Source organism: Astyanax mexicanus, chromosome 4, assembly GCF_023375975.1.
Source record: "Astyanax mexicanus isolate ESR-SI-001 chromosome 4, AstMex3_surface, whole genome shotgun sequence".
Taxonomy (NCBI): Eukaryota; Metazoa; Chordata; class Actinopteri; order Characiformes; family Acestrorhamphidae; genus Astyanax; species Astyanax mexicanus.
The window spans coordinates 47,616,535-47,628,655 of record NC_064411.1 but is presented as its reverse complement, the minus strand read 5'-3'; the positions used below and the strand labels follow the sequence as shown (position 1 = coordinate 47,628,655).

At 38.1% G+C, this 12,121-nt stretch overlaps 1 protein-coding gene across 3 annotated transcripts in view; it reads left to right on the top strand.

The window, feature by feature from the left end:
* The window catches only part of vapal (VAMP (vesicle-associated membrane protein)-associated protein A, like), a 28,537-nt gene extending 19,397 nt beyond the window's left edge, over positions 1-9,140 (top strand). The window contains exons 3-7 of one of the 3 annotated variants that reach the window (XM_022678925.2): positions 982-1,085; positions 2,242-2,322; positions 3,327-3,518; positions 4,819-5,001; positions 8,194-9,140. In XM_022678925.2, the coding sequence (XP_022534646.2) occupies positions 982-1,085; positions 2,242-2,322; positions 3,327-3,518; positions 4,819-5,001; positions 8,194-8,355 (722 nt within the window). In that variant the 3' untranslated portion in view covers positions 8,356-9,140. The remainder of the gene's footprint in view (positions 1-981; positions 1,086-2,241; positions 2,323-3,326; positions 3,519-4,818; positions 5,002-8,193) is intronic. The other 2 variants (XM_049478853.1, XM_022678926.2) reach the window with 2 other exon arrangements.
* Positions 9,141-12,121: the final 2,981 nt, after the last annotated feature.

Here is a 12,121-nt window from a genome sequence, read left to right as displayed (position 1 = left end):
AACCTTTTTTTTATGGTAGCCTTGTATGGTATGACTGAGAAAGTCCATTGTTGGTGCAGTGGCTCTCTCTCAGGCTCTCTCTCAGCTGCATGAGCTAACAGGAGGGTTGGATGTGTAGCTGCTGTAGCTGCTGTGCTTTCGTTTTCAGTGCAGTGTGTAATTCAGTACATCACATTTACTCATTTCTGCATTAAGCAATAAGAGTTCCTATTTTGTAAAAGACAGAGTTGAGCTTTTCACTTTTGTTTTTCTTGTAGTTTATTTATATTTTGTCCTATTATCCATCCCACCAATTAGGCTTCCCATATATCAATATTGGTGCTCCCAACACAAGGAGGGTAAAGAGAAGCACATGCTTCTTCTAATACATGTAAATTAGGGCTGGAAAGTTTATCAAATTAGTTTGATTAATAAAATTACTGTTTTAATGCTATTTTCAAATCGGATAACCAAAATTGTACATCTTTACACATAGAAGCTGCCAGAGGGTAGATGGACAACAGTAGATATACTATTACATCTTTAAAAAACTTGAATATCATTGAAAAGTTACTTTATTTTAAAATGCGATACTACTATTATATAGATTGTCAATAGTGATCTATAAATTAATTAATTAATTGATTAATAAATTAAATGAAACAATAGCTTGTACGTCACTTTAATTGGTGCTGATTGCTCATATATTTAAATAATATTAGGATTCTTTTTCCCCCTTTTTTCCCCATATCACCCAGCCCTAATTTACATATTTATTGCAGACTGTTTTAGAATAAATCTGTACTCTAAATATTTTGGTTTACCTAAAAAAATCTGACTTTTCTACCAGCCATGTACCATTTAATTATGCAACGGATCCTACAAGTTACAGTGAAGCTGCCTCTTTTATTCCTCAGCTTTAAAAAGTGAAGCTGTATATGTTGATGACAAAAAGCCAGTAAGAGGATGATAATTATTTGTTTTATTTATTGTGTGTTGCAGTAATGCTACAGCCATTTGACTACGATCCCAATGAGAAAAGTAAACACAAATTTATGGTGCAGACCATCTTTGCACCAGCCGCTGTCGCAGACACAGAGAGCATGGTAAGAGTCACTACTGTACATTCAGACATGAAGAGATTATAATACTTATGTCTGCACTAAAATTATGCAGTAACTGACTGAATATTGACATGGTGTGGTAGGTCCTGGTGTGTTGTCAGTAGAGGGCAGCAAAGACTCTGGCATTGTTGCTGGAGTGTTTTATTTAAGTCATGTGTAACTGGGAGCAATATGTCAGTGACTTGTGGATATGGCAAAATTAATAAAAAATAATAATAAATTACCAATTACACAGTATATTCTCTGAAATATTTAAACATTTCAGAGAGGCTAAAGCTAAATGTTTTAATTATAGGAAACTTAACTGGCTGACATTACTTCACAAACTGGGTTTTCCATGAATACAGCACAAATTAAATAATTCTGTCCTCTGTTTTTTTTTTTCTGTACATAAAGGCATTACAAATAAAAAAACAAATAAGCTTTCTAATTTTCTCTGTGTAAATCCAAAATCTAATACTGTCTACATGTAGAGGAGTAAGAAGGTATTTAAGTTTTAGCCAGTAGCAGAAATCAGAGGTTTAATTCCAAGTAGTGTAATATGCAAGTCTGGAAATTACAGAATTTCCCTTACTGAGTCAGAAGCGTACATGCATTGGTGCCAGATTTTCTTTTATAAAGCTAATTTTTCTATTTTTACATGACTACTCTGAAAACAGAATTTTCCTGAATCTACACATTGGAGAGCGCATTTTAAAAATGCTTGAAGGAAAGTATCATTTTTGTGTGGGCGGGAGGCAAAATGCAGTCAAAAACCACTGTCTGGATATGTGTGGATGGGCCTCAGATGCATGTTTCCGTTTACCACCAGTGTGAATAATTCTGACTCAGGTTCACTGGAATAGAGCATTTTACACCAAACCTCTCCGAATGGCATGTTTTTACTTGCTGATTTAATTTAATTTAAGGTAAAATAGAGATAAGCGAGAGATTTGCCCTGTAATGCCTCACATTGACATCTTGGCTCATGTGTAAACACACAGTAGGTCCCTGATATGTTACTACTGTCTTCACTACTAGACTGTCTATCTGTACAGCTTGTGTGTGTGCGTGTCTGAGTGTGTGTTTGTGTGGGATGAAGCTCCAGCTGCTAGTCGTTTAGGCTGATGAATCGCATGCCTATTTTTCATCCCCACAGTGGAAAGACGCGAAACCCGATGAGCTCATGGATTCCAAACTCAGATGCGTGTTTGAGCTGCCTTCTGAAAACGATAAAATGGTGAGTACAGGGTGGAGGAGACGGATACAGAGAAGATATTTGAAAATATTTGATGGAGGGATGAATGAATGAAAGAATTTGGACTTGTGTATACTCCCAAATTTTTAAAGCTTAGTGTAATTATGTATTTACTTTAAATAAAGTACTATAAATACTAAATTATTGCATGTAAATAGGATGTTAGGCATCACAGTGCACAGAACATTAGTTGGCCATTCGATGGCTGTTTAGTAGGGTTGCACAATACATCGTTTGAGCATCTCCTTTGCAGTGTACACAAGCACAATAGTCACATCACAGGACAGGCTATTTAGGGCCCTACGATTTTTGCAATGCAAAGAGCATGGACAATCATATAAAGATGAAAAGTCCTAATCAAATCATTAAAAGAAATAAAAGAAATAAGTCACATGGATATGGCAAGGTCACATAATGCACATCATTTTATCATACTAATCATGCCACAACTTGCTTAATCTAGCACCATATTCATTTTACACGACATATCTACCAAAAGCAGACTTTATTTGATTGCTCCCATTTTTGATAATATCACTAAGCGCTGAATCATGAAAATCTGGTAAAAAATATTTTTTATTACAACAATAGATAACGCTGAATAGCTAAATATTGCAATGGCTGTTTTTTCTATATCCTGAAACCCCTATAGTTACAGCACTGGGCGTTAACAGACCATTTCTCATTGAAAAATAATTGACAATACACACCTGTAGATTTTGCACTTATAGGTCATTAAAGCTGGTGTTGCAACTGGTCTCTTAAATGCTTAATTGGCAATAAATCTAGCAACTGTGCAGGCCAAGAAAGGGTTGCAATTGCAGGTTCTGGGAAATCCTTGCTTTGTGTGGGTGAGCATTGTCCTGTTCAAAATTGCACTTGTGACCCCAGTTTGCCCTCATATTACTATTAGGGGAGATTTTTTATTTATTTTTTATTTTTGCGAGGTCATTGAGTGTGTAAGTGAGTTCTGCACCCCTCTGCAGTCTCGCCCCAGTTCCCCCTTACTCCCAGCAGTTTTAGCAACAGAAATGACCTACAGGGCTTCAAGTCTGCACATAGATCAGAGCTACAGGTCAGGAGAGCCCAGGTGGGTGAGGATCAGACAGGGCAGGAAGCGAGTGAGATCAGAGCAGGGACTTCTCTACAAAGTGTTTCGCAGGACAGTCTTTCTTGAGGTAGGCACGTATGATAGGGACACGCTTGGACTTACATAATTCATCCATTGTTGCTTCTAAGGCCTCTTTGGTGAGGTCTTATGACATCTTACAAGGTCTTACAATGTCAGGACAGTCGTCATCCCTAGAGGCTGTCCTCATTAATGTGTGGAATACTTGTGCCCAATCCCATTTCACCCCTTGGTAATACCCCCTTAGCCCTACCCCTCTGTTTTGTGTCTGCACACATAGGAGTAGGGTGTCCTGATTCTTGTTAGGCTGGAGGGGTAGGGTGAAGTGTATATATATCATATATCACTTTTTAAACAGATTTTTTAGAGGCACACTAAAAGAAGAGGGAAATGAGAATCACTGGCAAGTGGCACACTTGACTAAGGAAAACCACAAATTTCAGTATTTTTCTTTTTAAAAAGTATGATAACCACTATATTTCCATAGGTTAATGTATACAGCTCTAGGAAAAATTGTTTCTTTTATTTTACCAAATTGAAAACCTCTGGAATATAATCAAGAGGAAGCTGAATAATCACAGGCCATCAACCCAAGCTGAAGTTCTTGAATTTAGTTATCTAAAAGAAGTGTGTAAAACTGGTGGAGGAGAACATGCCAAGATGCATGAAAACTGTGATTAAAAAACAGGGTTATTCCACCAAATATTGATTTCTGAACTCTTAAAACTTTATGAATATGAACTTGTTTTCTTTGCATTGGAACAAATGAAAGCTAATAAAAGCTATTTTAGCTTCCCATCACAGAGGAATTAAGGAATAGACAATAATAATGAGTTGCTGCACCACCTGCCCCCATTTTAAAGCCCTAAAATTAACTTGTTATCCAGCAGCTGGAGCTAGGTTGCTGAACTTTAGCGCTTCACTGCTATAGCTGTATCTGTATGGGCTGCTTGAAGGGTTGTCCCATTCTTAGGGGGAGGATTTCAACCCTTCCTCTTGTAACTCTGTTCCAAGGGGAAGAATTACATTTGAAAACAAGGGGTAGGTGTACAAAAGATAAATGGGACTAGGCCTTGGTCTCTCCTAGATGAGGTTGCGTTGCATTTCTGATGACAGTAGCCATCGTCTCATACTCCTCTGCATTTTGGCTTGGCCCACATTTCTGCTCAATGTTTTAAGCAGGCAGTTGGTGGTTCTCATCCCATCCTAAGATTTTCCAAGATGCTATATCCCTCATTTTTAAGCGGTTAAGGTCTCTGTGCTGAAATGAGTGCTAAATGATTGCGTCTCCATGTTTTTTGTGGTGTTGGATCACACAACTAACGCTGTGGTTTTGACGGTAATCGCAGAATGACGTAGATGCAGTCAGCAAGGCCGCGCCCATGCTCAACTCCTCCAAAGTGGACGGGCCAGTGGCAGCCAAGCCGACCAGCGCTGCCCTCGACGACACGGAGATGAAGAAGGTTTTTGAAGAGTGCAAGTGGCTGCAGACGGAAGTGGGAAAGCTGCAGGAGGAGAACAGGCAGCTGAAGGTAACCATGTCTTACATTTCTACACTCCTTACACTCTACTCTTGGTCGTATGTATTGAGATACACATACAGAAGTAGAATGTAACACGTTCACATGCCAAATGGCTTAGCATGGAGTTGTAGCTGTACCTAATGATGTTCAGCAATAATCCATCCCATTCAGCTCAGGTTTTCACACAGTTCCTTCAGATTTTGTGGTTGGGTTGGATGCACCCCTATAGCAGGGCAGGTCTGGTGATGCAGCTGACCATGGCATAGTATTTGTGGGGGAGCATTGTCCTGTTGAAATAGCACACCGGAATATGCATCAGGGGTGTGCCATATCGCATCGTACGCAATAATATCACCAACATTTATGAATATTGTGAAAGACATTATACCCTGAAATATAGTGCCATATTATCCACCCCTAATTATCACATCAGGGTGGGGGTTTTTTTCTCCCCTTTTTGTTGTTTTTAGCAACAGAAAAAATGCACACTGTTCTCATTTCTTATTATATATCTACTAGAGACAGATTATATCTGTTCAGTATCAATTATTTTGCTTTAATCTTGGATATATAGAGAGATTTGGAGTGCATTATTAGTATCATGACACTCTGGATCATTGACTTCTGTTATAATCTGATAAAGCTCTTGTATTTTTATATATCAGTTCATTCTTTTTTTCTTCATTTTAATTTTGTTGCAGCACTGTATTCTTGAAATATTTTTTTTAATCCTATGGTTTTTTTTCCTATCGCCAAGAGTATCGTTATCGCGAAAATACCATGAAATATCGTGATATTAATTTAGGGCCTTTTTGCCCATCCCTGATGTGTATTCAGAATAAGTAAGGCCACTGGTTGCAGGACCTCATTTGTTATGTCAAAGTACGTGTAATGAAGACAAAAGTGACCTGACATCATATATCATGCACCCCACAGGGACCCCACAGTCACTAAAGGAGACCCGCTGTCATTCTGTATCACTTCAAGACAGTCGGGCACAAATACCCACCAAGTTTCATTTATGTCTGTTGATTCCTTCTGGGTGTGACTCCAATTTTGTGTATATTTACATTTATATGAATGACATCACGGTTCCTAGTTGATGCAGATGTTGGAATACCATCTCGCGGTTAAAACGCCCGTCCCCTGCCTGATGTATGCAAAGCTTGACTGAAAAACATGAATAGCTCATTGAGCTTTGGACATGCTAGAGAATCAAAGCTGCTTTGGTGCTGTTTATGGTACCATACAGACAGTGTTTCGTTCACAAAGAACCTGGCCAGGAACCCTGTTTGACAGGCTTAGTGCACTGTGAAATTGGCATTTGAAGGTTTATGAAATGGGGCCCTCGTACATCATAACATTTCTGGTAGGCCTGGTTGGCACAAAGGCATGGTTTGTAGCTTGTAGCGTGCCCACAGCTCTGTAGCCATTCAGAGATGGTCTTCATGTCTCTGCTCAGTGTTTTGGAAGTTCAGAATTCTGGAAGTTTCTAAATATCTACATAATTTAATTATGATGTAAATAGTCTTTTAGAGTTGTTGATGTGATGCTCCGTTGTAGATAAACTTCTAGGATCTGAACTGTTCACAGCAGGAGTGATGGGGTCCAGATGTCTGAGGAGTTTCTGCTGTGGAGCCTCTGAGAGCTACACTGCAGAAAGCTATTGTCTGAAATGGCTCACAGTACTTTGTCTGATGCCAGAGATGATCAGGATTTGGACTTAAAACAGATTTCATAGCAGAGAGGTACATGTAGGGTGTTGATATGAATTCAGGAAGGATTGTTTGTATCAGTTAGTATTGTATCAGATCAATATAGCCCAGACCGATCCCATTTACAAAATTTTATTTCCTATCTATCTGTCTGTCTGTCTGTCTGTCTGTCTGTCTGTCTGTCTGTCTGTCTGTCTGTCTGTCTGTCTATGTATCTGTCCATGTATCTGTCTATCTGTATGAAATAAAATGTACATGGGCACAGGTCAAACATTTTTTTTTCTTTTTATTAAAACCCGATTATTTTAAAGCAAACCTAGTTTGTATAGAAAACCTATTGGATTGGATTGCTATTGAGCTGATTTATGAGATTACAATATTGGATTGGTATTCTGCAAAATATCTTTGAATTTATTTTTTTTTTGGTTTAGTTTAATTGATATTCAGTATTGTATCTGCTGACACCTGCTTTCACTTTCACCTTATTTATTCTGTATTACTGCACTACCACATATCTATCTGCAAATGTGAAAGAACTGTCCTTCATGTGAAGACACTGATTTAAATCTGTGATGCTCAAGTTATAAACACTGTTGATGCCATAAAATAGCCAAATGTTGCTGATATGGCACAAAACCCAAACAAACCACCTATCTATGGTTAGGTTACTTTAATACATTGTATAGTTTTGTATTGTTTTGTATTTATCTATATCTTCTTAAATATATTCTTTGACCACTGTAGTATGTGAGATACTTGAGGTTACAGCATTTTTTTTATTTATATCTTATAAGGTATAGTTAAATTTTCGAGCGTCAGTTAGCATCTTCTATAGTTTTATATTTTATACTGTGCTTGTACTTTTTTTTTGGTTATACTCCATAATTGATTTACTAATATAAATATTTTGTGGTTTAGTTCAATAGTTACAAAGTACACATTTTGTTGGTGAGCCTAAACACTACCCAGCATACTCATGTCAAGACGGACAGTAACCATCATAATTGATAATGTATAATATATAATTTCACCAGTAATAACACCATAGAAAACATTACGATCCACAGTAGACAGTGCAGTGGGTGGAAATGATCATGACCAGCTGCATCTGGCTTGAACTGTCCGTGCAAAAAGAAGCATGAAAACTCTGATTAAACTCAGGGTTATTCCACCAAATATTGATTTCTGAACTTTATTTTTTTGCATTATTAGAAGTTTGAAACCACTGCTTTTTTTGCTTATTCAGCCATTTCTCATTTTTAAATTTTTTAGGAATTTTACATTTGTTATAATATGAATATTGAGACAAAATATTAATCGTGATATTTATTTTAGGTCATATTGCCCAGCACTTAAATTAAAAAATATGTGGGAATTGATATGAAGAATGTTCAGGGGTTTAAAGGTTAGCAGCAGAATTCTGTAACACATCGAGTTGAATATTAGATATTGTGTTTCACTCGTTTGCTTTGGTTTCTCTCTGCAGGACGACGGTTTGAGATTGAGGAAGGCCCAGCGGCCCGATCACATAGCCTCCAACTCCAGCTCCCTGATGGGCCGAGACGTGAGCACCAGCTCCCTGCCCTCGCTTCTGGTCGTCATAGCCGCCATCTTCATCGGATTCTTCCTCGGCAAGTTCATCCTGTAGGTGGATCGGGTTTTGGGGGGGAAGTCTTAACATGTCTGCCTGCCTGTCAACCGGTTCCGGAGAGAAAAAGAGAGAGTGAGGAAGAGAGCGGGAGGAAGAAAGAAAGAGAAATCACATGGATCGCCTGGATGAAAGGAGGATGTCTTTCTGTTGACTTTGCCATATCATTGGTAGTTGGGCCAGCGGCAGCACGCACATCTATCTTCGTGGCATCATAGCGTGGGCCTCACCTTCTTCAGCCACACACACACACAGACACATACGGTTAGTCCAACGAGAGAGAGAGAGAGAGAGAGAGAGATAGGGAGAAATAAGGGAAGGAGGGAGAGAGAGAAGTATGGGAAAGCTTAATGTAATGCAGGTTCTTTTCTCTCTCTGTCTTTCTGATTTTGCTTTGCTTTTTATTGGTTTCGGTCTTTCTTTTGTGCGACGATCAGAAGGAGAAATACATACTGAATACTCAGCAGTGCTACAGTATAGAGGGCGATGCACTACAGACTATCACACCCAGAAGACCAGAGCATCCGAGACATCCTGACCATAAACGTGCGTAACGTAAATGTTTCTGATCCATTTTTGATCAATCGCCCCTCCGCACTCCTCACACACTCTCTCTTTCTCGTTTTATTAAGAGTTCAATGGAATGTTAGGTGTCTTGTAAATGTAATTTTAAGTCCTTTTCACGGAAAGGAAAAATGAAACTTCCATCAAAACAGAGAAATAAACCTCGTGACCCTTTTTTTGCTGGGTGGCCTCGGAAAAAAATAAAGAAAAAAAAAAAAGAACACGCAAAAACAAAAAGCGGCAACATGGCGGATATTTCTACCCTTCGCTGCCTCTCCATGTCAACAGTTGGGCTGGGAACAAAGATGCCTCCTTTTGTACATTTTGTCTTTTTTCCTGTCCCTAATGATACCAATGCAGACTTTTATTACTGTTATCATATTATTATTATTAATATTATTAATGTTCTTTATTTTCCCTCAATACAAAGCATTTATCCCTACTTGAGGCAAACGTTGACTGAAGTTCGAGTCTACACCTCTCCTGTTCTGTCCCATGCTATCCAACATTGAAGAAATAATAAATAATAAAAAATTGTAAAAAAAAAATAAAATGTCCATTTGTACAGCTGTGGCTCTATTTTTCCTTTGTATTGTCCCACACACACACACACACACACACACACACAGTGTTTAGAGTTTCCAGAAATTCAGAATACTGGGTGAATTCTGGTGTAAAACTTTCATGTTAAGTGCACTGGCTACACAGTAAAGCTGTGTCACTACCAGTTAGAAAAGAGGCGGGGTCTGGCTTTAAGTGTGTCGGAGAAGGCATGTGCTAGTTTTTACTTTCCTAGTGATAGAAGTAGTTCATGGGAATTAGGAGAAAATGGGATAAAAAATATTTATTTAAAGTAAATAATTTAGAAAAAAGATAGATTTCAGATATAAGGATGGAAATTATGTAAATCAATACATAAATTTTTAAAATGCACGTTTCAACACATTAAATAAATGAAGTTACTCTTATATAGAGAACCCAAGTAACTTCACCTGATAAGGACTTGAACCTGAGACCACAACTCTGAGCCACTGTCAAATCACAGCATTTGTTAAGTGTAAGGATCTTGAAGAAGCTTAGTGCTGCTTAGGCATCATCATCAAAACACTTCTTTTGGTTGTCTGAAAGAGGAAGGTGGTTGTTTTGATTACTAATCAGCCACCAGATGTCTCTACAGTGCAACAATTCAATCAAATTCATAAGACCAAATCATTTTTTGTTTCATTTGTTTAGATCTAGCAAAAGCTACACTTTTGCCATCATTACCTGAACTTACTACTAGAGATTTGCAGAAACACAAAAAATTAAATTATTAAAATGAATAATTGTCAGTCTCTTCTTGTGTTTTACAACACATGGATGCAGCTCTAAAAAAAATCCATGATTAATGTTTTCTACAAACACTTGTTTGGGATTATTGTAATTTGATTAATTTAACTGATATTCTGATTAAATTCTTACTTTCTGAGTAATTTTATTGTACAGTTTTGTGGCTGCGAACATTTGTTAGAGGTGTATTTCACTAATTTTAAAATGTGCACACCAAAACTGAGAGCCACTTCTGTCATCCTATGGAGAATCTGCTAAACTAATAGATCTATAAGTCTGTGGATATGCACAGTTATCTACAAGTGTCTGAATTTCTTTAGCTACATTTTAGTAATACATTCAAATTAATAAAACAAATATAGTGCCATTTTTGTAAGAAGCCAAAAGTAAGCTTATATTAGAAGATAGTAAACTGTTAATAAAAAGATACAAAATGTTAAAATTCTGTAAACTATATGATGTAACTCAATTTGTGTCATTTTAAGACACTGCTGATTTATGATTTTAAAAAAAGGCAGGAGACTCCGTACATATGAATTATTCATATATTTTGTACAATCCAGCATCTTTAAGGCACCAGGAATTAGGCACATCATGTCCTACTTTAAACCTAAATAGTCTTTAGTAGAACTGCAGTACTCTGATTAACACAACACACACACACACATCTGAAGCCATCTGCTTTAAACAAAACTCTGTTTTACTCTCGCATTGGAAACAGAATCCGTGCCACTGAAGGAAATGAAGAATATTTCCATTTTGTTTTCAGTTCAGTTCTGGATCAGACTCTTGACTGGCATGGAGAGAGAACATTGGTTCCTGGTGGGCCGAACGAAACCACAATTGCTTTGAATTATTCTGCATGCCGTAGCTCAACACAGCAAGCAGAACTGATGGCTTACAGCACACATGCGGATTTGTTTGTGAAGGAAACCGTCAGGAAATCAAGACTGGCACCATTCTGCTCCCCCACGTAGACTCAAACTGAGCATTAAAGAGCCTATATCCTACGCTTCGCCTCTATTGTGGGACTTACAACCTGTATGTGGGGTCAGAATGTGTTCCACAAAGGGTCGTTTTCTACCTGACCTCTTTCTTTGACCATGTCCACATGTATCCAGATTTAAAACAGAACTTTCCTCTTTCTGTTTCTTGCAAATGCACTATATTGACTATATTATAAAAGTATCCAGTCACTCATTCAAATCATTTCATTTAGGTGTTTAAACCTCTTCCATGGCCACAGGTGTATTAAACCTAGTCACCTTAGCATGCAGACTGCCTCTACATTAGTGAAAGAGTGGGTCACTCTCAGGAGCTCAGTGAATTCCAGCATGGTAAAGTAAACAGAGGGCTTCATAGAATGGATTTCCATGGCCGAGCAGCTCTAGAGCAGTGGAGATGTGTTCTCTGGAGTGAGAATGCCTGAAGTACTAGTATAACTGCATTGTGCCAAGTGTAAAGTTTGGTTGAGGGGGGATTAGGGTGAGAGGTTGGTTTTCAGAAGTGGGGCTCGGCCTCTTAGTTGCAGTAAAAGCATCTTCTAATGCTTTAACATACTAAGAGATTAAGGACAATTTCATGCTCCCAACTTTAGGGGAACAGTTTGTGGACGTGTCCTTTTTGTTTCACCATGACTGGGCACCAGTGCACAAAGCAAGGTCCATTAAGAGTGGAAGAAGAACCTGACTGGCCTGTGCAGAGTCCTGACCTCAATGAGTTAGAACACCTTTGCGATAAATTAGAGTAAAGACAGAATATGAGCTGAAAAGTTCCAATAAACACACTCCTAAACCTTGTGGAAAGGCTTCCCAGAAGAGTTAAGGCTGTTAAAGTAGTGAAGGGTGGTCTGACATAATTTTAAACCTTATGG